The sequence below is a fragment of the Melanaphis sacchari genome, unplaced genomic scaffold (assembly GCF_002803265.2).
Source record: "Melanaphis sacchari strain LSU unplaced genomic scaffold, SCAv2.0 Contig28_pilon_pilon, whole genome shotgun sequence".
In the NCBI taxonomy this organism is placed as follows: Eukaryota; Metazoa; Arthropoda; class Insecta; order Hemiptera; family Aphididae; genus Melanaphis; species Melanaphis sacchari.
The window spans coordinates 698,171-722,830 of record NW_020271162.1 but is presented as its reverse complement, the minus strand read 5'-3'; the positions used below and the strand labels follow the sequence as shown (position 1 = coordinate 722,830).

General features: G+C 25.8%; 3 protein-coding genes across 4 annotated transcripts; 2 read left to right on the top strand and 1 right to left on the bottom strand.

Moving 5' to 3' along the window:
* Positions 1 to 7,815: 7,815 nt before the first annotated feature.
* LOC112595679 lies at positions 7,816 to 9,189 on the bottom strand. Its single transcript, XM_025340976.1, has 2 exons — positions 8,884 to 9,189; positions 7,816 to 8,029 (listed from the first exon to the last, which is right to left on the bottom strand). Exons 1-2 carry the CDS (start codon positions 9,187 to 9,189, stop codon positions 7,862 to 7,864), a joined length of 474 nt encoding a protein of 157 aa, XP_025196761.1. The 3' UTR covers positions 7,816 to 7,861.
* LOC112595678 (tubulin beta chain-like) lies at positions 7,963 to 14,177 on the top strand. Its single transcript, XM_025340975.1, has 5 exons — positions 7,963 to 8,062; positions 11,044 to 11,152; positions 11,284 to 11,479; positions 12,112 to 12,271; positions 13,295 to 14,177. The coding sequence occupies exons 3-5, from the start codon at positions 11,340 to 11,342 to the stop codon at positions 14,093 to 14,095; spliced, it is 1,101 nt and encodes a 366-aa protein (XP_025196760.1). The 5' UTR covers positions 7,963 to 8,062; positions 11,044 to 11,152; positions 11,284 to 11,339; the 3' UTR covers positions 14,096 to 14,177.
* Positions 14,178 to 17,906: 3,729 nt separating this feature from the next.
* Positions 17,907 to 23,647, top strand: LOC112595622 (probable serine/threonine-protein kinase nek3). 2 transcript variants are annotated; one of them, XM_025340899.1, is made up of 7 exons: positions 17,907 to 18,638; positions 18,753 to 18,905; positions 18,969 to 19,276; positions 19,888 to 20,154; positions 20,245 to 20,688; positions 22,143 to 22,395; positions 23,173 to 23,647. In XM_025340899.1, exons 1-7 carry the CDS (start codon positions 18,143 to 18,145, stop codon positions 23,478 to 23,480), a joined length of 2,229 nt encoding a protein of 742 aa, XP_025196684.1. In that variant the 5' UTR covers positions 17,907 to 18,142; the 3' UTR covers positions 23,481 to 23,647. The 2 variants fall into 2 exon arrangements, with proteins under 2 accessions (XP_025196684.1, XP_025196683.1); XM_025340898.1 differs by having other exon boundaries at positions 19,888 to 20,172.
* Positions 23,648 to 24,660: the final 1,013 nt, after the last annotated feature.

Sequence of the window (24,660 nt, the reverse complement as noted above, 5' to 3'; positions counted from 1 at the left end):
TTTTTTTTTTTTTTTTTTTAATATTTTACGTCATATATATATATATGCTTTTTATAAAAAAAGGTTGACGGTTGACCTAATAAAATAATAAAACTGCATTTACTTGTATATCGATTTGGAATATATTTATAGATGATAATTAATGAGTGTTTTATTAAAATACTTTAAATACGTTTTTATACAATAGAATTAAAATTTCCTACACTATCTAAATAACCATCACACTGGTATATTTTTTTATTGACATTTAAGATAATGAAGAAACTTTAAATTCATTAAAGGAAAATACCAATATTGCAATATAATTGGTATGCCATATGCGAATAAAAGTGTAATTATTTGCATTATACTGTTTATTTAGTAAATCATTAATGAATATTGTTTGTACTCATGATAAATAAATTTCACATTTTATGAGTATATAAAAATTGAACAAAAGTTAAGTGTTAGTAATGGTTTTTAAAAATGTATTAGTAAAAAAAATGTCATAAGGTTAATTTATCATCTTACATCTACGAAAAAAAGATAATCTACTCGTATTTAGTATTAATACAAGTTTACTATTTTTATATTACTTTATATCTGCATATTTTGCACGCTAAAACTATTGAATAAACTGAGCGTATCTTTATAATAAGAATGTGTAAAAAAAAGTGTGTTTTAGATTAAAGTTCAATTCCTATTATTTCGTAGATAAATAAATCAAAATAAGCCTTTTCTTTGACGTCACTTCTTTGTAAAAGCAACATAACGTGTTTAACTCGATTCTACATTAGTTTGAATCACAGAAAAATGAGCTTTTATTTAAAATATATTTAGATTGAAATATAAGAACCTATGTTTTTACCGAGGCAATACATTGAATAAGAATATAATATTACCATTCATATACAACAATAACTATTATTAATCTTATTTATTTTTAATAGCAGCAATAAGGATATAGTTCTTCTCGGAAAATATTAATTCATAAAGACTTTGTTTTAATTGTTACCTAGATTTAAAAATCATCTAATTACTCATAGTAATTACACTACAAGATTACTATCAATACCTACATGGCGTGACGATTATAATGTTATGTTTATAGCTCATTAATAAAAAACATTGGTGTATAAAACGTTAATTTCTATGATAATGTGTTTAATAATTTTCGCTATCTATAAACCACAAGTCTCTAAAATACTAATAATAGTATAGGCGTTCAAAAATTAAACTTTGAAATATATAAATATAGTTTTAAAACGAACATACTTTTTAACTTTTTATTTCATACTGTTTTATTTATTTTTTTTTAACATTAAGAAAATAAGGTTTGACCTTTATAAATTTAATTTCTTAAATAAGTACCAAAGTATATAGTCTAATGATATAATATACTTAAGTATCTATGTCATTTATCGATTGTATTGTAACAATTAATTTTATTTTTAACTGCAAATTCGAGTTTTAAAATAAATAAATAAACCTACATGATGCTAAATATAAATATATAATATATTAATATTAATTTATACACTATAATATGTTGTTTCTATAAAATGTATTATAATTAGATTAAAATAAAAATCCTGTTTTAATTGAAAAACGTACAATACACGAATTTTGTACAATTTATTCAAAAAAATTTAACAAGGTCCTGATCACTAATTGCACTTTTAACGTTTTATAATATTTAACCTTGGAAAATATACTTTTTATAAGATTAAAATTTAGTTTGTATAAATTAAAAATAATTTATTATAGCCCATGTACGGATTTTATTTTTTAAATACATTATTAATACAAATAAAAAAAAAACAATACAAACATAATATAATACAAATAATTTATTTATTAATTACCATACAATATAAAGATAAAGTAGTATTTTAAAAAACAAGTTACCTAATTCAAATATTTATTATGGAAATGAAAATATTCGTATATCACCATATTGAGTAATTTTTGTTTTAATATAATTCCGGGACATAAATACTATCACGTATGATGATTATATTCATTTACTAATTCAGTTTTCAACTATCAAAACAATACAAGTGACTAAACGAATTTTCAAGCACATTTTTTATCATAAATATTAAATTAAATCGTGTATCTGAAAATACGTGCATTAGTCATCGTTACATACTGAATTAGTGAATGTATAAAATAAATTTGCTCTGTCATCTAAAAAATAAACTAATTTAACTTTTAGTAATCAAAACGAAATAAAATTATCTGTATAATATAATAAATACCTTTGCGTTCTTAATTAGCTATTAAATGTCCACTATACAATATCGATGTATTGTACGAAATACTTCAAATGATATTGTTGTAGGATATACAACTTCAATGTTTTTTTTTTTTTAAGGCATTTAACTTTATAGTTATACTTTACTCATTAGTTATTATACAAAGTAAAATAATATTTCTGATATAATATCTATATATTTCATGTACGAACAAGGACGAGTTGACAACTATACACACATTACACACAGTACATACGTCATACAATTTGAATCATCCACGTTTTTGAAGGATGGACTTCGCACAAAATTTAATATCCGTAAAACACATATTGACTATTGAGTTAATCATGTATGAGTATTCAAAATTTAAGCCTGCCTAATAGATAAATACCTGAAATTAAGTTAAATTATTTTTTGAAGTATTTTGGCTACTTTTTTATAATGTGATTTTTTTTTTTTTTTTGTATTTTAAATATCTTTCACCGAATATTAAAATGATCGACTAACATGATTTATGTTTTAAACTCCATATATTACCAACAACTACTAGAAAATTGGTAATAATTATGTGATTAAATAGTTTTTATAATTCAAAAAAATATATTTTACTTAAAATAGGTTAACAACCTTTAATACTTTAACAGTATAACTTGAGGTTTCTATTTAAAAATGTCTTAATAATTTTGTCATTGTATTATGTAATATAAATATTGAATACATATTACACGTGATATTAAACCTATTTTATTATTAACATTAACTTTTATGACGAACAGATGATGCTTAGTTTTTTTTTTTTATTAGTTTATTAATGTCAAGTACCTACTTATCAATAACATAAATTATATTACATAGCCTTTTCATTGAAATAATCACAATTTTTATTTGTCTATTCTTTAAATATTTTTAATAAATACATTTGAATTCTAATTTTAAATCAATTCATATCAATTCATACATATAAAATTAGGTAGGTAATAATCGTTCACACTCAAAACTAAATTGGTATTATTTTTTAAATTAATTTTTAAAGATACTTTATAACTCCGTGTAAGATAGATAAGAAATCAATTCATCCAGAAAGTAATTTACATACACAAACAAAATTACATATTGTTCTAAAGAAATATTTAATCTATTAGTTGAGCTATAAGCCTCGAGTATATTGATGAATATATATATTTTACAATTTTTCATATATTTATTTTATTTATATTTATATTAATATGTTTAAATGCATTAATAATAATTTAAGATATGAATATTTCATAAATTACGAATTTTAATAATAATACTAAATAAAGTGTTTATTTCATTCGGACGTTTTGGAGTACAATATTTTATAACAGACAAATATTAATATTCGTAATGTAAAACATAATTATAACCTATAGATACTCTTATAGCAAGTGGCTAACATGCTTTACAAGTACTACAGGTACTATATTTGCATCCAACATTCATATGTCCATTCTAACCAATAATAGTAAATTTTAACAATAGAACTGACTTTTCATAAAGTACAGTTTGATCTACCAAAGATAAAAAAAAACTTACTTAAGTATACAGAGATTACTTTTTCTTTTATAATAGTATCACCATGACCGTAGCCAAAAAATAAAATAATATAGTTTTAACTGTCCAATTAATACATGAGTTTTAATATTATACTAAGTTATTTATATTACAAAATATACATGTAAGTAAGTAATTTATAAAGAAATTGTGTCATATAATAATCATAAGGTTCTATAAATATATAGTTATTGGCCATTGATTATAGGTAATTACTAAATTACATTATGGCTTAATGATTTGTGGAACACAATGATGCTAATTGCAGTGAAATCACAATTTAAAATATAAAAAACAACAATTGACTAATTAGCATATTATATTATAAAATATATCACATTGATTATATTACATAATCATATTAGTCCAGTCAATAAAGTTTTGCCTCGATTACTGCAGTAAATACTATTAAGTCTAGAAACATGGCTGAAAGTTTCGTCTTTGAGTTCTGATTAACCGAAAAAAGTCAACATCTTATTATTTTCATATCTAATAAAAGATTCCTTATTCAATTTTAAACTAATTTCTCATAAGTAGCTTATGTTATAACTAAAAAATCAGAAAGTAAAATATACATACATAATTATTTTTCATAGACATTTGAAATTTCAATCTGGACAAAATAATAAATTTAAAAATAAAAAATAATTTTAATTATCAAAAATATTATTTGTAAGGTCTTGACGTTTTTACATATACTATGAATATTACTTTATGTAAAATATATCGATTGACTTTTACGTTTTACATCATTACTTATTCATAGGTTTATACCACGAACCTAGTCACACTGTTTTATAATAAAGCGATATTAACTCAACATCTAATAACAATAATATAATATAATGAATGTATATATCAATATATAATGAAATACTAATAAATAGTCATAAATTCGATGTTTACAGAAAAAATTAAATCATCCTACTGTAAAATCAACAGTAAAATAAATTACTTTAATAGCAGTAGATAACAATATCAATAAACATCTCATGAAACTTAGTATAATACATATACTTAATAACATATAAAGTGACAGGCCATCTTCGTTTAGAATTGTTTTTAAAAACTAACTCGTTTATCGTTTACGATAATTTAATATCATTGAATTCAAATTTAACACATCCAATACACTCGACACTTACGTTATACTGCAGAGCAATGCCCACTTTCTTGTTCTTATCGATTTAATTAATGTTATCTATTAAATTATATTATATATTTTCAGATAGAACAATGAATCTAAATGGTATTTTTGAGAGGTGAAAATTTAAAATTCTAGTACTCATCAAAATAATCGGGATGACGTGAATTTTTACGCTAAACCAGTTTCTGACAAAATCAATTTTATGTTTTTATTTTTTTAATGTAGTTAACTCAAAAACAAATAAACACATATACTTTATTAATTAATTGTCACCAAATATTCATAACAGAATTTTATTAATATTTGTACATGATAAAATGTAGTTATATAAAAATATTTTACTCTTCTTGAGCTAAGTTGAGATATAAAAAATATTTAGTTTTTTTTTTTTTTTAATTACTATTGATAAGAAACTCAAATAAAAAGCATTTAAATAAAAAACCCTTAACATTATTAATAATAAGTCTTATCATTGATATTTAAGATTATTAAACATATATAGGCAAACTTTGGTTTTATAAGCATGTCAAGTTCAAATTTTTGACAAAATCATCGAAATCACCAAAACTTGCAAATTATTTCATAGCAAATAATTTATAAAATGTAAAATTTTTATAACTAAGATTCAAACATTTTAATACGAGGTTGCTTATAAGTTTTTCTAATTGAAACCAAAAAAATGTTTACTTTAATTGTTTTCATAAACCATTAAAGTTAACATTTGAGCGAGTTTACAGACTTAAATAAAGTATAACAATACTAAATTTATTCTTGGGACTTAACACTTTTTCATACCTAATACATTTTACTACGCGTAATAAAATTTTCAAAATATTTAAATTTATTTTAATCTATTACCTATTTATACCAAGTATCACGGAAGTTAATAACATTAATACATAGATATGATATAAATATTAAATGTACAATATCATTATAATAATATAAGACATAAAATGTAATAATAACAAATGCAATATTTTCATCGAAAATAAAATAGAACTACCGTACCTAATACTATAAAAGCAAGGTAAATCGCTCAATTATGATGTATACTTTGTGATATAGACTGTCTCCTTCAGAAGGTACTTTCTGTAGGTACTATAATAATATATCATTGAATTAAAATTTAACGTATTCATTACAGGTCACCCATTCGACACCAGCTGTACTGTCGAGACAGATAATGACCTCCTTTTTTTTTTTTAATTTGGAATCGCTGAAAGAAAAATTAATTTATGACGAGTTATGCCAAAAAAAAAAAAAAAAAAAAAAAAAAAATGATGAAATAACAACTTCAAACAATATCGTCGATTATAATTTATTATTTCCTTGATAGCAGCTATAGCCAGAGACTGGGGAAAAAATGCGCTGAAAAATCAAAGTTTATTAGCTCGGGGACAGATATGAGGTGCGGCTGTGGTTAGTCGAAATCATCGAAACTACTCCTCTATTGTCGCCGGATGTTAGTCGGAAACACCCGATGAAGCAAGTTAGTAGGTATAGTTTTAATAAGTACCCCACTACTGTTTAAGTGCCTACTGCTACTTGAATAAAAATTGAAGTATTACGTCGATCTCTTTGCTTAATTCTCGTGCAGCTGTGACCTAACGTCGACTACCGCGAGTGTACTCGCCTGTGTATAGACAATATCTCCTGGACATCGATTCAGCTGTATATATTTATAGCAATAGTGGCATAGCGACAGGGAGGTTAGGAATTTAACCTCCTACCCCCGTGAAACAATCCTGCGTACGCCACTACATAGCAAATCGGCTCCAGTGATTACATGAGCGAGAACGCGTGTTACTTTCAGCTCAAACACCACGCTCTGGCGGTCCCGTTTGGTTATCATTGGCCGACTCACAATTATTGACTAACACACCGCGTAGAGCGCACTGCCTTTACATGTCGAACGCATAGGACGCAGACAATAAACTACGTATAGTTTTTTATTAGACACGATTTAATAACTGTACGCTGCAAAACAGAAAAGCGCAATGGGTGTACTTCGTTAAGATTATTTATTTAAACGCACCGTTTTTCTCCTACACTCGAATGTTTGGGCCACAACCTGTTTGAAGACATATGGTTAATTAATAAAAATAAAAATGTGAGTTTGTATTACAATAATAATTTATTAAAACAAATGAACGCACAATAGCAACGATTCGTCTAGCTCGGCTGACATTTATTATCATATTATATTATGTATATCTGTATGCCGTATTGCCACACCCGTAATACCAATATGTGTCACATGAGCAATAATAATAATTATATTAACTATGATAATATATAATAACAACACTAAAATTATAGGGTGTAAAATCTCACGTATACTCATTAATAATTAAACCGGTTCCGTTTTTTTTTTTAATTTCAATAGTTACAATTAATAAATAAACAGTTTAACCCGTCAATGTCAACAATCTAAAACAGCTTAGAATTTGACCCAAATTTTTAATAAACAAATTAAACGGAAATTGTTGTTTCTGTAATAATATACAGATAATTTAAAAAACAAACTCGGAACATAATTTGTGCTCATTAAAATATGTTCCTATAATGATTTATGCAAAGTAAAACACTCTACCTAATTATAAATTAAAATCTAACCGCCGACATCCAACCGTTAACCACAATCGTTGCAAATAAACTAATCATAATGTAACATTATTTTATTATATTTTCTTCTTCATTTAATTATTGATATATCATATATATATTGCATTAAGTTTATTAATTTGCAATTATTTTGAGTTAATTTTTGTTGTTTGTAATATATTTTAAATATATAATAGTAGTTAATATTTAACAATTAAGTTACACAATTAAGTATCGTACTGTGTTTTTTATTAGTATTGAAGTGCTTGGTATAGTTTACAGCTTGTTCAATATCTTAGCATCCATTGTTTTTTCTTTTAGATGGGTTGTAATCCGTTTTCCACTGTTGTGCTGGTGAACACGTTGGGAACGGATTGTCCAAGCATCCGTCCTTGTTATAGCACCCGGGATGCCGACACGAGTCTTGAAGACCATTGAATTTTACACACACACATTTCGAAGCCTGAAATAAGAAATCTTGTGTTATTTAGTTAAGGTAATCGTAATACTAAACAATTATATTATACTCTTCGGTTAGGTTATAACCGTATATAACGAACAGGAAAAATAGATGCGGTTATTTGGACGTGAAAAATAATATTAATAATACAATTATTTTATTTGGATGAATTACGTTTAATATACTTAATAAAATAATTTTATCAGGATAGGAATATCTAACCTTGTCTAAATCAACAAAAACCACTTGAATATCTACAATAAACTTCTATTAAGTACAATAAAAATAAAATAAAATATTAAATTGTATATAATTAATTTATTATTCAATATCGATAAACAAAAACTGCGAATTTTTTGTTTTACTCCAAAGTTAATATATTGAATGCAGTTAATATTGACAAGAGTAATAATTATAATTTACTATTATTTTTTACGGGAAGAGGCAAATGTTCCATCTCTCCTCCCCCCAATAAGCGCCCTCGGTACTTATATACACGTAATATAGCACTATAAATGCATTTAATTGCATTGCCATTATGTTGCAATTGTCAGTGGCCATTAATACATTAATAATATAATCATATCAACGTCATAATTTAATATTTTATAGCGATGAATATTATAGGTACCATTAGGTGTAGAAGAGTATTGTACACTATATTAAAGTATTATACATTTATATTCAACAACAAAAACTGGAAAATATATATCGCTGTAAACACACGTTGAGTTATAGAGTTTTATTAATTATTATCAATAATTTCTATACCTTATAAATATATGTTTTAGCACCCTAGGTTTCGTGATTTTGGAACGACTGACCTAACTTTTTAAAAATATAATATTTTTATTCACCAATTTTCCTTTGTTCGCTATAAATTCTTTTCCGTACGTCGTCAGTTCAGATACCTCACATTCGTTTTTGACGGTGGTGCAAAAATTTCTATTTGGTAATCTCTGTCTTTCGCAAACGTTGGCATTAATCAAAGGAGTCGGCGACACTGGTGACAGCGTACAACAAGGTGAACGCTTCCTGGGGATCGTTTCGCGATTTACCTGCCCACAATTTATTCTTCTGTTTGTGTTTTCTCTTTGAATTTCTTTCAGTGTGTTCATCAAATTTTGTTGTTCGCATTGTTTTTCGTATTGGTTTGTGTTCATGTTATTTTCGAATCAAAATGTGTTATTTTTAATTGTTAAATTGAAATGTGATTTATTTTGCTTTAGTGAGGTTTATAGAAAAATATTTTGTTTGAATGTTGTATGTATAATACTGAAATGTGTTACGTTAGAAACCAACTATTTTTAATTAATTGTCAATAACCAAAAATTAAAAAAAGAAAAAAAAGAGGTTTAATATTATAATAATAGGAATGACATTCAATTAAAAATATATTTTAATTATATAATAATGATTGGGCATAATTATATATTAGATTTAGATATCTATCGTAACATTTATACATGTAAGGCGTGCAGTTGTTAAGAGTACCAAAATAGGTGTTCTCGCATACTCGTCGTATCTACTTTTTATAAATGTATTTGATACTATAGATATTAAACTTGAAATAAATTTAATAAAATACAGCGAATTTTTTAAAGAACAATAAAACTCAAATATTATTTAATATATTTATTATGGCTTTATGTGACCATTATACAACTAGTACAGATTATAGAAATTGTGTGAATTATAGTTCAAGTTTAAGTGGTCTAAACTTTATCTTTAATCATATTATATTATTCAATTAAATTGTGCTTTTTAAACTGAAAAAACTGTTGACACATAATTATTACATTAAAACGTAGTAAAAGAAATATTTTAATACAGTAAGTAATTAAAATTACAGTTCTTATTGTTCTTAATACTCTATAGTTAACTAATAGTCTTTTTACATGTATGTTGGATTTCAAAATAATATCCTATATTGAAAGTTAAATAATTCATACTTTTAGAACAAGACTGGTATGACTTAAAATGTATAGTTTTTTGAAACATCAATATGAAGTTTAAAACTAAGAAATATCGTAAAAGAGTTCTATACTAATCAAAACTAAAATCATAAATACTTAGTAATATACTTTATAAAATAACTATTAAAATAAATATTGTTTGTGTTTCCCACTTAACATATTACTCAAAAATTAGTTGTTATTAACCGCAAGAATACCACATATTGAAATATAGTATTCTTAAATGTTAAGTTCAGTGATTAATTGGAATAAATTAAAAAATATCACAAAGTAATAATTATGTCTCTGATACTTTGAAAATAAGCTAAGAATTTAATAATTAAATATTGACATATATTTTTGATGACAGAGTGAAAAATAGTATTGATTGGACGTTCTTGCATTATATAAAACTAATTTTTTATTCAAAAGTAGATATTATAACTCAAAATAATTACATTTTGAGTTATGGCAGTCTTGTTGTAGAAGTGTAAATTATTAGATATAGGTAGGTACTAGGTATAGTATATAAAAACAAGATTTTAATTTAAAAAATATTTTTATGTTATACATCGAAGAAATTTTTTTGGTTGAAAATGTATATCATATCTTTTTAATTAATTTTATAGTTATTACGAACAAACATGTATAATGTTTACTATAAATACAGTTTAAAATCCATAACGATAAATTAATAAACAAGCATATAACATGAATTGAAAACACATAAATTATAAGCAACATCAAAATTATTAGATTTTAAATTAACACATTAAATTACAAATAAATTTTTACTTTTACATTAAAACGGTTAGGCCCGTCACACATTTTACCTTTTTTTAAATTTAAAGTTATTTTATCTAAAATCCATGCGGGAAATCTGCCACTTACAAGTTGGCCAGTGTGGCAATCAAATCGGCGCCAAAGTAATTATACTCAGAGATGACAACTGTTATAAATTATAATACTATAACATCATTAACACCAGTCGGCGGTCCACATACAATATACACTAATGTATCGTTATTGTTTTAACGTATGCGAACTTTTATTGTTGCATAGTTCTGGGAAGTGATATCCGACGAGCACGGCATTGATTCAACCGGAACGTATCAAGGGGATTCCGATTTACAGTTGGAACGGATAAATGTCTACTACACCGAGACGCTTGGTAAGACTCGACGTGAATACTAAAACTATATCGTTAATGATGTTCGGTAGATGATTCCATACAAAGATAATATTATAATATACCGGTCAAATGGTTTTACTATACCTGATGCGTGCGTGCGAAATTATTAGGCGGAAAATATGTGCCACGAGCAGTCCTTGTGGATTTGGAACCCGGTAGCATTGACATGGTGAGGTCGGGCACGTTCGGTCAGATATTCCAACCGGATAACTTCGTTTTCGGGCAATCTGGTGCTGGTAACAACTGGGCAAAGGGACATTATGCCGAAGGTGCCGAATTGATGGATTCTGTGTTCGACGTGATCAGGTATACGACTGGATTATTATACAGAGACACATATGAGATAAAAATAAAGACGAATTATATATCACTTTTTAAAAAATGAATATTTTCTCCATTAGTATACTGGTGGCTAATCGCCGACGTTAAGACAGTTAATACGACATGCACAATAATATGTATCGCAATAAAATACATTAATATGCGTAACATATTATATTAGTCTTGTTTAAGCAATTATTTAAGTAAAATGCACAGAGGTTAACATGTTTTTCCAATCACAGAAAAATGTACTTAAGATTTTTAACCTCTTTAAATTACAAAATAAATCTGATTTTTTACAAAAAACCACTCTATATTTTTGAAAATTAAAGCATTTTATCAACTATTTTTTATGTGTATATAGTATATTATATTATATTATACTATACACAAAAACACACTTTTGTAAATTCAATATACTCATTGTTCTGCTCAGAATCTTAAAATAACTTGAAATTTTTAAGGGTATAACTTTCTATTGTGGATAAATAAATACTAAAAGAACTTTGATAAATGTACACTCTTCATTATTTATTATTGCTTTCTGCATGATTTTCTAATGACGCGTAGCCATTTTTCAAAGCACAAGAAAAAAAAATAAAAATGTTGTGTTTTAGGAAAGAAGTAGAAATTTGTGATTGTCTACAAGGATTTCAAATGACCCATTCACTGGGTGGCGGTACTGGTGCAGGGATGGGCACGCTTATGATAGCAAAAATCCGTGAAGAGTATCCGGACCGCATGATTTCCACGTTCAGCATCATTCCATCGCCGAAGGTATATTATGTTTAACGGACTACTATACAAACTTTATGTAAATTTTTGATGTAAAACAAGTAGAAATCCAAAAAAGTGTTGCACCGGTAAAATACTGCAACACTATTACATATAAGTTTAAGTTCTCACAAATAATGTTTTACTTTTCTCGTACTAATTTTTTTTTTTTTAAACAAAACTAAATAACTTGGGTGCGGCGCGGTAATGAATAAGGACAGCAAATATATAAAGTCTAATTTATCAAATTAGTGTAATATATATTATATTAGGAACAAATCCGGCCCCGAAAATCACTGGTACCTAGAATAGTGTCCGCGTGCATGCCCTGTCTGCCAATCAGTGTCTTACCCGCCATCCTTCGTGGTTACCTGCAGCCTGTACGTACCTAATAAGACGTAAAACGGTCGTTATAAACCACTCTCGTTTATATTAACAATAATTAAGACTTGGAAGTTGTAAGAGTTTCATACTTGTTTAAATGCTCTCGATTTACAAAAAATCTATAGTAAGAAATTTATTTTAAACAATGAAGACATGTTTAAAAATTAAAATATTAATATGTATTTTTTTTAAATGATGTTTTAATTTTATAACTACTTTTTTAAGCCTACAACTCACAAATATTTAAAATACATTTTTATGAAATCTATTTATATAATGGATAATATATTTTTAATATAATAGCTATTATAGTCAACCTGGCAATCAGTTCTCCACACATCAGATTTTTCAATAATTTAATGAAACAATTTTAATAGGTAATGATATTAATATAATATAATGATTATATATATATAAATATTTTTTTGGAAATTTTGAAATTTTTTTTTCATACTTAAAATACCTATACTAAATACTTGTTTGCATATGTTAGAGTTTTTTAAGCATATTTTGTGCATACATATAACATAAACTCAATTATAAAATATATAATATATTAGCTCCTATAACTTCTGAGCTCTACTAATAATATATTATCAAAAACGAGACATTTGCATGAAAGTTTATCAATGCGTTTTTCAGGTATCCGACACCGTCGTGGAACCGTACAACACGACGCTGTCCGTGCACCAGCTGATAGAGAACACTGACCAGACGTACTGCATCGACAACGAGGCGCTGTACGATATTTGTTTCCGAACGCTGAAGCTGAACACACCCACATACGGCGATTTGAACCATCTAGTGTCCGCAGTCATGTGCGGCGTGACCACGTGCTTCCGATTTCCCGGGCAACTGAACACCGACCTCAGGAAGCTGTCCGTTAACATGGTGCCGTTCCCGCGGCTGCACTTCTTCATCACCGGGTTTGCACCGCTCACGTCCCGCGGTTGCCAGCCGTACAGGGCGCTGTCCGTCTCACAACTTGTCCAGCAGATGTTCGACTCCAAGAACATGATGGCCGCGTGTGATCCCCGGAAAGGTCGGTACCTGACCGCCGCCAGCATATTCCGCGGCCGCACGTCGATGAAAGAGGTGGACGAGCAGATGCTCAACATTCAGACGAAAAACTCCAGTAACTTCGTCGAATGGATACCGAACAACACCAAGACGGCCGTGTGTGACATACCGCCCAGGGGCCTCAAGATGTCGGGCACGTTCGTCGGCAACACGACCGCCATCCAGGAGATATTCAAACGGGTGTCCGTGCAGTTCACCGCTATGTTCCGGCGCAAGGCGTTCTTGCACTGGTACACGGGCGAAGGCATGGACGAGACGGAGTTCGTCGAGGCCGAGTCCGACATGCACGACCTGGTGTCCGAGTACCAGCAGTACCAGGAGGCGACCGTTGACGGTCCGTACGAGGAGAACGACGAAAAATAAACGATATTCTTGTGCGAGCAAAATTACTATCTTGGCGTATGACAGACAAAATACCTACATTATGCTACAATTTTACCATCGTTTTTATTGATAATACCTGCTAGAGTGTTAAACGGCCGTTATGTCTTTATATGCACTCACAATATACTAGGCGATGATAATAATTCGCATCACATATTATAGCACTTATCGCGCCACTGCCGAATAAATTGTTACAAGTACCCACAACAATATGTGCATAAAAAAAAAAAAAAAACAAAAAAACAAAATAGATTTGCATAATAATTCCCATTTTCTTTAATGTATTGTGTTTGTTTTTCATAATTTGAAAAATACTAAGTAGTAATTTTTCATTTTGACCTCTCAAAAATACAAATTAAATACAATTTTATATCCAAAACCACCCTCAAAGTTTAAAATCGGACCATTTTTTCGGCTACTTGTCGTGTGTAGAACCAAAAAACCACGTACCTATTTGTAAAATCAATACATTTATTGTCCCGCTCAAATCCTAAAAACTAATTCTATATTTCTATCTAATAAAATAACAAAATAAATAAATATATAGATAGTAGATATATTTTGTAACTAAAGTGGATTAAATTAAATTATATATTTATACAAGCCTTCCAAATTATGCTTGATAAAATAAATTAAATAAGCATACAACCAAAATAATAATACCCTTCATTTGGAAATTCAGTTTACTGTCTAATCGAATAAAACCGCAAGATAGTACCTATATTGTAACTTTCATTAAATAACCGTGAGCTAAATATACAGCAGTTGTATGACCATCTGTAAACAGTTAAAAATATATCAAACCACCTGACCTAATATAAAATTTATAAAATGAAATTAGGTATAAAATTTAAATTTTATTACGAGTTAATAAAAATTTATATATAATTGTATAAAATTATAACATATAATTCAATTGAAGAGCGAATACGGATAAAAACAAGAGATTTTTAATTATTAAAAAAGTAAGTTATGATAAAATTAATAAATAACAAATTTATTTAATAGAAAATATAGTTTTGAAGCAATTTTAATTACAATTACTGTTATTTAAATTATTTACTACCTACTTATTTTAATTACTGTTATCACTTGTTAATCATTTATACAGAAAAATAGATCTAGTTTGTTCTTTTAAAAGAAAAAATTCTTAATATTTTTAAAAATGAGAAAAAGAAAAGCAAATAAAAAAATTAAGAAAAACTAATAATTTTTACACAAAACCAGTTAAAAAATCTATATTCAAAAGTAGTTTATATAGAATCCAAAAAATCTAAAATAATTAAATTTATAATCGCAATTATTTTTTAGATATTTTAAAATAAAATTTGGATGAATTTATGCATGTTGAAAATAAATGAAAACAATGTCAGTTATTTTTTTTAATATTCAAAAACATTATACATGAGGACTTAAAATTTTACATATTATGTTATAGATTTTACTAAACACAATTATATTTAAAAAATAAATTGATAAATCTTAAAGTAAAATCTTTTTTACCATGTAAGTATCTCAAAAGTCAATAATAATAATATAAGGTATAAATATTGAATATATAGGTTATAGGTATTACTATAATTTACTATAATAATTATTAAATATTAATAAAATAATAAATGCAATGTTTTCGATAAATTTAATTAAATTTATCATGTTACTTATAGAAAAATAAATTAATTTAATAATATTAAAAATTATTATAAAATATAGATTAGTTAACAGTCTTTGCTCAAAATTATTTTTTGTTGACATTGAATGACCACTGAATTCAAATTTAACAGATACATATTTAGACTTACTCAATAATGAGTGACACTCGACACTTACCGTACAAGCATAGCGCTTACCTATTTTTCCAATTTTTTTTGAATTATTGTAATTTTAAACTTTTTGGTAGTATTTTTACAAATTAATACTCAGACAAAGTTTAGTTTTGTCTGGTTTATGTAAAAATTATTAACATATTATATCTCATATATATGTGTATATTTTATAAATATTTTTAAAAATGTAATCATAGGTACTATTTTTTTACTATAGGAAGAGCTTTTTTTAGTTTTTCTTTAACCATCATTTTAATATAGACTATATTATTAAATTCAATGAAAAAATATAATTATAAATATTTTATTATACTTTTAAACAATTATTTTGATTTTTTTATTCCATAATCAATTTGTTTACTTATAATTTAAGCATAAATAAATATGACAAATGATAGAAAAATATAGAAATTTGGTTTTATTTTAATTTTATTATCATTATTATTATTGCTTGATTTTTTTTTCTATATTTAGGATTTTACAAAAGACAAAAATAATTTTAAATTAAAATTATAATCAACTATAAATATTAATTATATCTATTATATCTAAGTAACACATTATTATGAAAGTTACCCTTTAATTTACAATAAATACCTATGAAATAGGTACTTAATATATTATACTTGAAGTACAAATATTTTCTATCAACACTTCCACAAAATTTGCTGCTAATTGTTACTCATCTGCTAGTTCTTTCCATTTATCAGTATTTGACATGCAAAGTGCCTACAGAAAAATAATTAGGTAATAACTTTTTACTATAAATTTCTATTTCTTGTTTTATTTTTCTTAATATAAAAAAAAAAACAATAAAAGTTTATAAGGCTATTTCTATAGATATGCATATTATAGATATAATAATAAGTAAATAATTATACAAATAAATATTTGATAAATTAACACTATAACAATTTAAATTCCTATAATATTTATTTATTATCAGAAATTCATTAAATTAGATGAAATATTAAAAAATAAATCTGTAAATCAACTATACATTTTTCACATTAACCATGATGAAAACATTTAAATTTCATTATTTATTTACAACATAGAAACATAATACATGACATATATTTATAGGTATATATATATATATATATATATATATATATATATATTGTGATTTGTGGACTGCACCCTAAATACTTTGTCGCAAGCCAGTGACTATGAAAATCATATTTAATGAATCATTGTAAAGTTTTTAATCCTCAATGATGGTGGGCCAATACAATACATACTCGGTTATTACGACACTGACCAAGAGACAAGAGCTACCTCTAAAGATTAGATGTAAATACTGTTATCTGTTTACATGTTTCAAAGTAAATAATAGGTGTATAAAAAATGGTATTCAGATTACCAAAACATCATTGTTTTAATCTTACATATTTACCTAGATAATAGACATAGGTAGTCATTGTAACTTGCAAGGTACCCTATAACATTACATTATTAATTGCAAGCTACCGCCTCTATCCAACATAACATCGTACAATACGCAAACGCTTCTCCAATTTTGTATAATATAGACTATAATACCACGAGTAGAGACAAATTTTCAGAAGTAAAGAACAAAGAGATGTAAAATTTTCGAACGGTTGCATTATTGTTTATCGTATGTTTCTGTTCAGACGTCGACGTCACAACTCACAACAACAACAACAACTAAAATAGGAGAGTACTTATATGGGTAGTTGAATGCCGTTCGACGTTTATTCCTTACACAAGGCCGCCTTTGGTCGACAAAAAGTTGCAGCAGTAGCACCGGTTATTATCTATATCGTCATGTTATTATTTATCTATGCCACAATAATAATAATAAAATTGCCGGTGCGTTCGCAACGATGCCTTTTCATTGGACGAGCGTATTATCAATATCACCGAAACGTGTGATACCAGTATCGGTCATGTGCAAGTTACATACAACATTTCAAATGGTTTCAGTATACACTATACAGTGTACGTCGATTTCGTACAACAACTTTTTTTTTTGTCCCGTTCTAATTTCTTAAATCGTTTATTATTACCTCGGGCGCCAGTTGTTCACGTCTTCGACACACACGAACTCGACGTCGCGACCGTACTAGACCAACGTATTTATTTTTCATTGTATTAATTTGATTTCAATATTATGTCAAAATCAGCTCACTCAGTGGATACAATATCCACTGTCATTTGATTTTAACCGTACGAGATGGATCAAAACAATCCACGACCAAGCTGTAGCTCTTCTACGTTTCCTACACCGACGGCAGTTACCTGTCAAGCACAAACGACTCAAATGGCGTCTACAATAATTTCACCACCAACCAATAGTTATGTGCTGACGTCTAGTAACCTAAGGCCTGTTACCAACTACACCCTCGTTGCTAGTTCGCAAGTACCTGTCACCCATCAGTATGTAGTCCAGTCAACCACCCGAACAACTATACCTCAGTATGTGAGCACGGGCAACGTTAAACATATTGTGTCGCCTAGCACTCAACAGTCAAATGTTACTTATATGTTACCATCCGGTGCTCATATTGTCAGGATGAACAATGTCGTAACTACCACAGTAGCCGGAGAACAAAAATCTAATACACAATATATTTTAACATCAAGTACTCAAAAAACGAATTCTAGTATTATATCGCCATTAGGGACACAATCTCCAATAACAAGTGTTTCAACTGACACAGAAAAAAATTGTGAGTATTTAATAAAATTAAAAATTATTATGCATAAAATATGTTTATTTTTATTTTAACTTTGTATTGTTTATAAACATGTTTTAATCAAAGTTTATTTACTTATTAATTTAGTTGGATCAAGTGCTACTGTGTCTAGAACAGTTAGTGTAACTACATGTACATCTCCAATATTTCAAAAGGCTGGATTAAGTTTCCCTAGATTGAATGCTACATACTATAGTCAAATAAAAGGAAATGATACTACAAAGATTTCTTTTAGACCTAGTAAGTATATAAATGCAATTAGAAAGTTAAATTATTAATTAATTTATGTAATAATAATTTTAGAACTGAATGAACAAAAACCCGGTACTAGTTATATTCTAACGTCTAATGATTGGTCCCGCACTAAAAATGTCCCCATGTCAAGTTTACAAAAAATTAATACAAATTATATGCAAATACCATTGATTCAAAAGCCTGGAAATGTGATATCTACAAACACTTTAAGATCTAATGTTGATATTCAACAACAAAAATCTCAACCTCAACCAATTCGTTCAGTTATTTTACCATCAAATTATCGAACGGCTGTTTCTCAACAACAAAGCACTGATTGTAAATTAGTTCTAAACTCAATTAATGTTACAACCCAAGTAAGATGAAATTATAAAACTGTATGAAAATAATTAATTTTGTCGATAAAAAAATAAAAATATTTTATTATTAGTATTAGTTTAATAACACTTAATTACTTATACAGTAAAAATTATCATAAACATTGTTTAAATAACTAATTTAGAGTCTTTTTTTAGTTTTATAATATATCATATTACAATACAAATATTTAAATGTAACAAAATATTAAAATGTAAAATTTCATTAAAACAATAAATTAATTATTTGATCTTTAATTACTGAAAATATTTTTTCCTTAAAAGTTGTTTTTTTATTTAATTAATATCATTAATAATTAAAAATAATTATTTACATTTTTGGATACCTAATTAATATTTTTATTAAAAACAAAAAAATTAATTTAATATAGATTAATTAAGTACAACTTACAAAAATTATAGTCTTACTAAAAGTTTGCAACATAATATGATATTAAGTTTAAGTATTATATTGTGTTTAATAAGTACATCAATATTTAGTTTTTGTTGTATCGTGTATTTAAAAATGTTCAATTAAAAAGTTTAAAATAAATAATCTTATGATATTATTTTAATATTTATTTATTTATTTTTATTTTATTTTTTCTTAGGGAATAAATTCAACTGATAGTAAACCTAGCTCATCAAATACTTCAGTTTCAAGTATACAACAGCTCAATACAAATTATATGCAAATTCCAATATCTCAAAAACCTGGAACTATACTCACACGTAATAATACACAACCAAATATTGAAAATAATATACGTATTGGACAACATCAAACTATTCGATCAGTTATTTTACCATCAAACTATCGAACAGCTATGGTATCATCCCCACGAAGAGGTGTTGATTATAGATTAATACTAAAACCTGTAAATATCCAATCACAAGTAAATTAAATATAATTTAATTTAAAATATGTACCATTATTGATTAATTAAATTTAACTTTCATGTTCATAGGTAATAAGAAATGTACCGCCTCCTCGACTTCCAAGTCCACGAAATAATTCAGTACGAAATGCTTCCCCTCGACAAACTATACAACGACAAACATCACCACGGCAAAATTCTCCGCGTCAAAGTTCCTCTCGACAAAGTTCACCAAGACAATCTTTACCCCGACAAACGCCACTTCCTATACGTTCAAATTCATTTCCAACCCGTGTTCCTTTACCTCGCCCATCTACTTCAATTCATAATGAAGTGATTGCAAATTCAAAAATTACTCCAATTCCACTAAGAAAAAGAATTAAACATTTAGTAATTACAGAAAGATCCATAAAAATTTGTATGGATGAAATTAATAATAAACATTATAAAGATAGTCCAAATTCAAATTTAACTGACGCAGCAATCAAAGTTGTCCAAGCTGAAGTTACTTATAGATTATTTTATTTATTAAGGGTAAGAAAATTATTATTAATGATACTTTTTTCTTAAATTGACTTAAACTATAATGCGATTTAATAACTGCTATTATTTAAAGTGTACAAACTCATGAAATTTGCTAACTTAGTATATAAAATCATAAAAATGTAACTGTAGAGAAATAACTTAAAGTTATTGTTGATTAAGGATTTATTCTCAACCTTCCTATCAATCCAATAATAATTGATAGATTTGTTTATTGAAAAGATAATGACTTGTGATTGATTATATCTAATGACTCATTAAATGAAGTTTGTTTATTAGTTAACAGTTTTTGTACATATTTAGATTGATTAATTATAATTTATGAATAAAACTTTTTATAAAATTGTTAATTATTAATACATCTTTATTTTGAATCAAAACTGAAATTTATAACAATTTATAAAAATATTAATTTTTAATTTAAATAAGTAAAATACATTTATTAATTTATATCCTTTATAATAAAATATTATATTAATTATTTCAAACTTATTTTTATATAATTTTTCATATTTATTAATATCAGTATTTTTTTTTAAAAAAATTCTGTAAGAATTATAATCATAAAAATAATTTTTTTTTATTTTAATTTTGAACTTAGAGTCCTTACTTTTAATTCTCGTGTAAAAATTCATCAAAAAAATACTGACACTTAAAAAAAATTATAAAAAAATGTACAAATATAAATATAGTTCTCTATTTAAAAAAAAATTAATAATATATTTTAGTTTAAAATTAATATTTTTATAATATTACAATTTTTTAAACAAAATAGAAATGTTCTAATGATTTCCTATCTTCAAGTGTTCTATTAGTAAAATTTACTTATATTAACCTTATACTAGTCTAAATATGCACAAAAACTATGTTTTTTGTATAATTAACTATTGATAATTTTTATAATTGTAATACAGTTACACCCATCATGATTATTGATTGTAAGTTTATTATTATTATCGAGTAGTAGTACCTCGAATGAAGAACTTCTTCAAAAGTAAAGTAAATTAATTAATTTTTAAAAAAATGTTCTTTAAATGTTTAGTGCACCATGAGTATCATTAGATGTAACAGCTCATTATCCAAAAAACAAAAAAATAAAAAATATCTCAGTATAGAAAAATAGAGAAGAAAATCTTAGATATGAAAAACTTTAAATATTTTATCTTAACATTAAACTTTTTGTCATCAAGTTTCTTATAATTTTTTTTAGGTATTCATTAGTTTTATACTAAAATAATAATTATTACTTATTAATACATTCTATTAAAGCTTGTTTTGATTGTATACATTTGCAAACTTTTTATTCATAATCATATCGTGAATTATCTTATATTTATAATCTTTTTATCATAATTCAAGAATAAATTGTTCTTTTATGTAATCAAATAATATTAAATTTTAGCATCAAAAAATATTTAAATTTAATAAGTAACTATGTGTTGCAGGAATGTAAAAAATTTCTAATTAGAAGCCGTTCAAATGTTTTAACTGAAGAAGCTGTTAGACAAGTCTGTGCTGAATATTTTGGAACATTTTTTGGTAACAAATTATGGCCATTGTTCTGTTTAAAATGGATTGACGATGGTTTAAATTCTGAAAATGATGAAAATAGAGTTTGGATGAGAAAGCATAATAATGTTAATCTTATTGGATGGTTAAAACATCCAAAATTTCGTAATCCAAGTTATATACAAAAACGTAAGACTATTTATTTGTTATTATTCTTTATACAGTCAAATTCGCTTATAACGATGCCGTTTACAACAATATTCTGGGTAAAACGTTTCCAAGCAATGTATTTGGTTGGTTTTATATCTTTATGTGCTGTTACTTTTTATAATCCGGATATCACGAAGTTGGGTTATAACAATCCAATTCTCTTGGTCCCTTGAAGATTGTAATAAGCGAATTTGAATATATTTCATGTGTACAATAAAAATTAGTTTATAATGGTATCTATGATCATAACATAAACCATGTGATCTTATTTAACCTACAATAGCATGATAACATTTAAGTTTAATATACAACTATTTAAATGTTGGAAGCATTAGATAGCAATATGAGTTATAAATTATTGAAAAAACAATTAATGTTTCTATAATCCTCGCCTAAGTACTATTGAAAGTTCAAAATCATTTTTATCAATCATATATTTTTTAAACTATCAGTTTTTATTAATCTTGCAAAGTTATTATAATCAAACAACTTCTAGCGTTTTTAAATTATATTCTTTGTTAAAAATCTATTCAGTTTTTGTTCCACTATTAATTGTATGTATGAATACTATAACTTATAAAAAAAAATGTTATTATTTTTTTTTAAATAACTATTCAAAAAAAATTTATGTTTTTATTTTGTAATTGGTATAAGAATTGTTTTTCCATGACTTTGTTTTTAAGTTAAGTTTGTTTTACTAATTATTACATAATATACTATTTTATAAAATGCTTATAATTTTATTTTATTTTACAGGTCATTTCATGAATTTAATGAATACAAATCCTTTATTACCTAATTTAGAAAATATTTCTGAAGTAATGTATGAACACAAATTACATAATCAAACAAATCAAGAATCACCATCTCGGAAATTTTACCAATCTTTAAAAAGTGATCAAGTATCATTAAATAAAATAGTCGCAAAAAAAAATGATAATGTATTTACCCCAACATCACATAAATTTATGGATATTCCACTAGAAAATCAAATGCTTTCTTCTAGTAAACAAATATCATCTACAATAATTCAGTCACAGCGAACACACTGTAACCCAGAATAAATTATATATCAAAAGGTCTAATTTCTATATGTATACAAAATTACTTATTTTAATATTAGACTTTGATTCATGGTGAATAAGTTTAAGTATTTGTGTTTTCAGTCATTACTATTGTGTTTTACATTTAAAATAACGTATACAATTAAAATGTATCAATGAAAAGCTAATTAATTATTACATTAAAACAGTTAACATAAATATTTTAAGTCTAATAATCATTGTTTTAAAATATTTACCTGGTCAAAAGTCAAGTAAAACTTAAATATGCTATATCATTTATTAAAAAAAATATTTTAACCCAAACATACTTTATTAATATATCATACATTGTTGATGATTTAATCATTGTTTTGTGTTTTTAAAATTTTTAAGAAATCATTTTTTTAATTTTAATTTTCAAACTTGCATTTAAGCAGCATATAAATACATTATTTTATATTAACGTATAATCAATTTAAAAATATGTAGTAATAATTGTGTTATTTTAGGATTTTTAGTTTAAAATCTTAAACTAGATTTTTATAATGACATAAAATGCAATTTCCTAATACTAGATATTCCATTGCAATATTTAAGTAATAGTTCAGTAATTTTTCTGTGATTTCTTTTGTGTGGAAATAATATATAAAAATCATTGATGTACATATCAGTTATTGAATTAAGCATATTGGCTTAAACAAATGTTTAGAGTATGTTTTGGAATTATAGTTAATTTTAAAATTATTAACTAGTTGAAGATTAATTCAAGTAACATTCTTCAATTCTTCTTATATGTTTACAATTTTACTTATATATTTTATGTTGACGATCAATATGATGTTTCATCAAGAAATTTAGTTATTCAAAAATCATTCTCAACCTTTAAATTATGAAAAATTGAAGGATATTAAATAAGTAGTTCAAGTATATTTAAATTATTGATTACTTTGACTTAGGACTTTATCCAAACAAATTTATTTCATGGTAAATATTTATTTAACTGTTTAATAAAAAAACTAATTTTTTTTTATTTATTATATTTTATAATTATGTAATATGCTAATACAGTCAAAATCGCTTTTAATGATGCCATTTACAACGATATTTCGGGTAAAACAATTCAAAGTTATGTATTTGGTTGGTTTTATATCTTATATGTTGTTACATTGTATATTCCGGATATAACAAAATTTGGTTATAA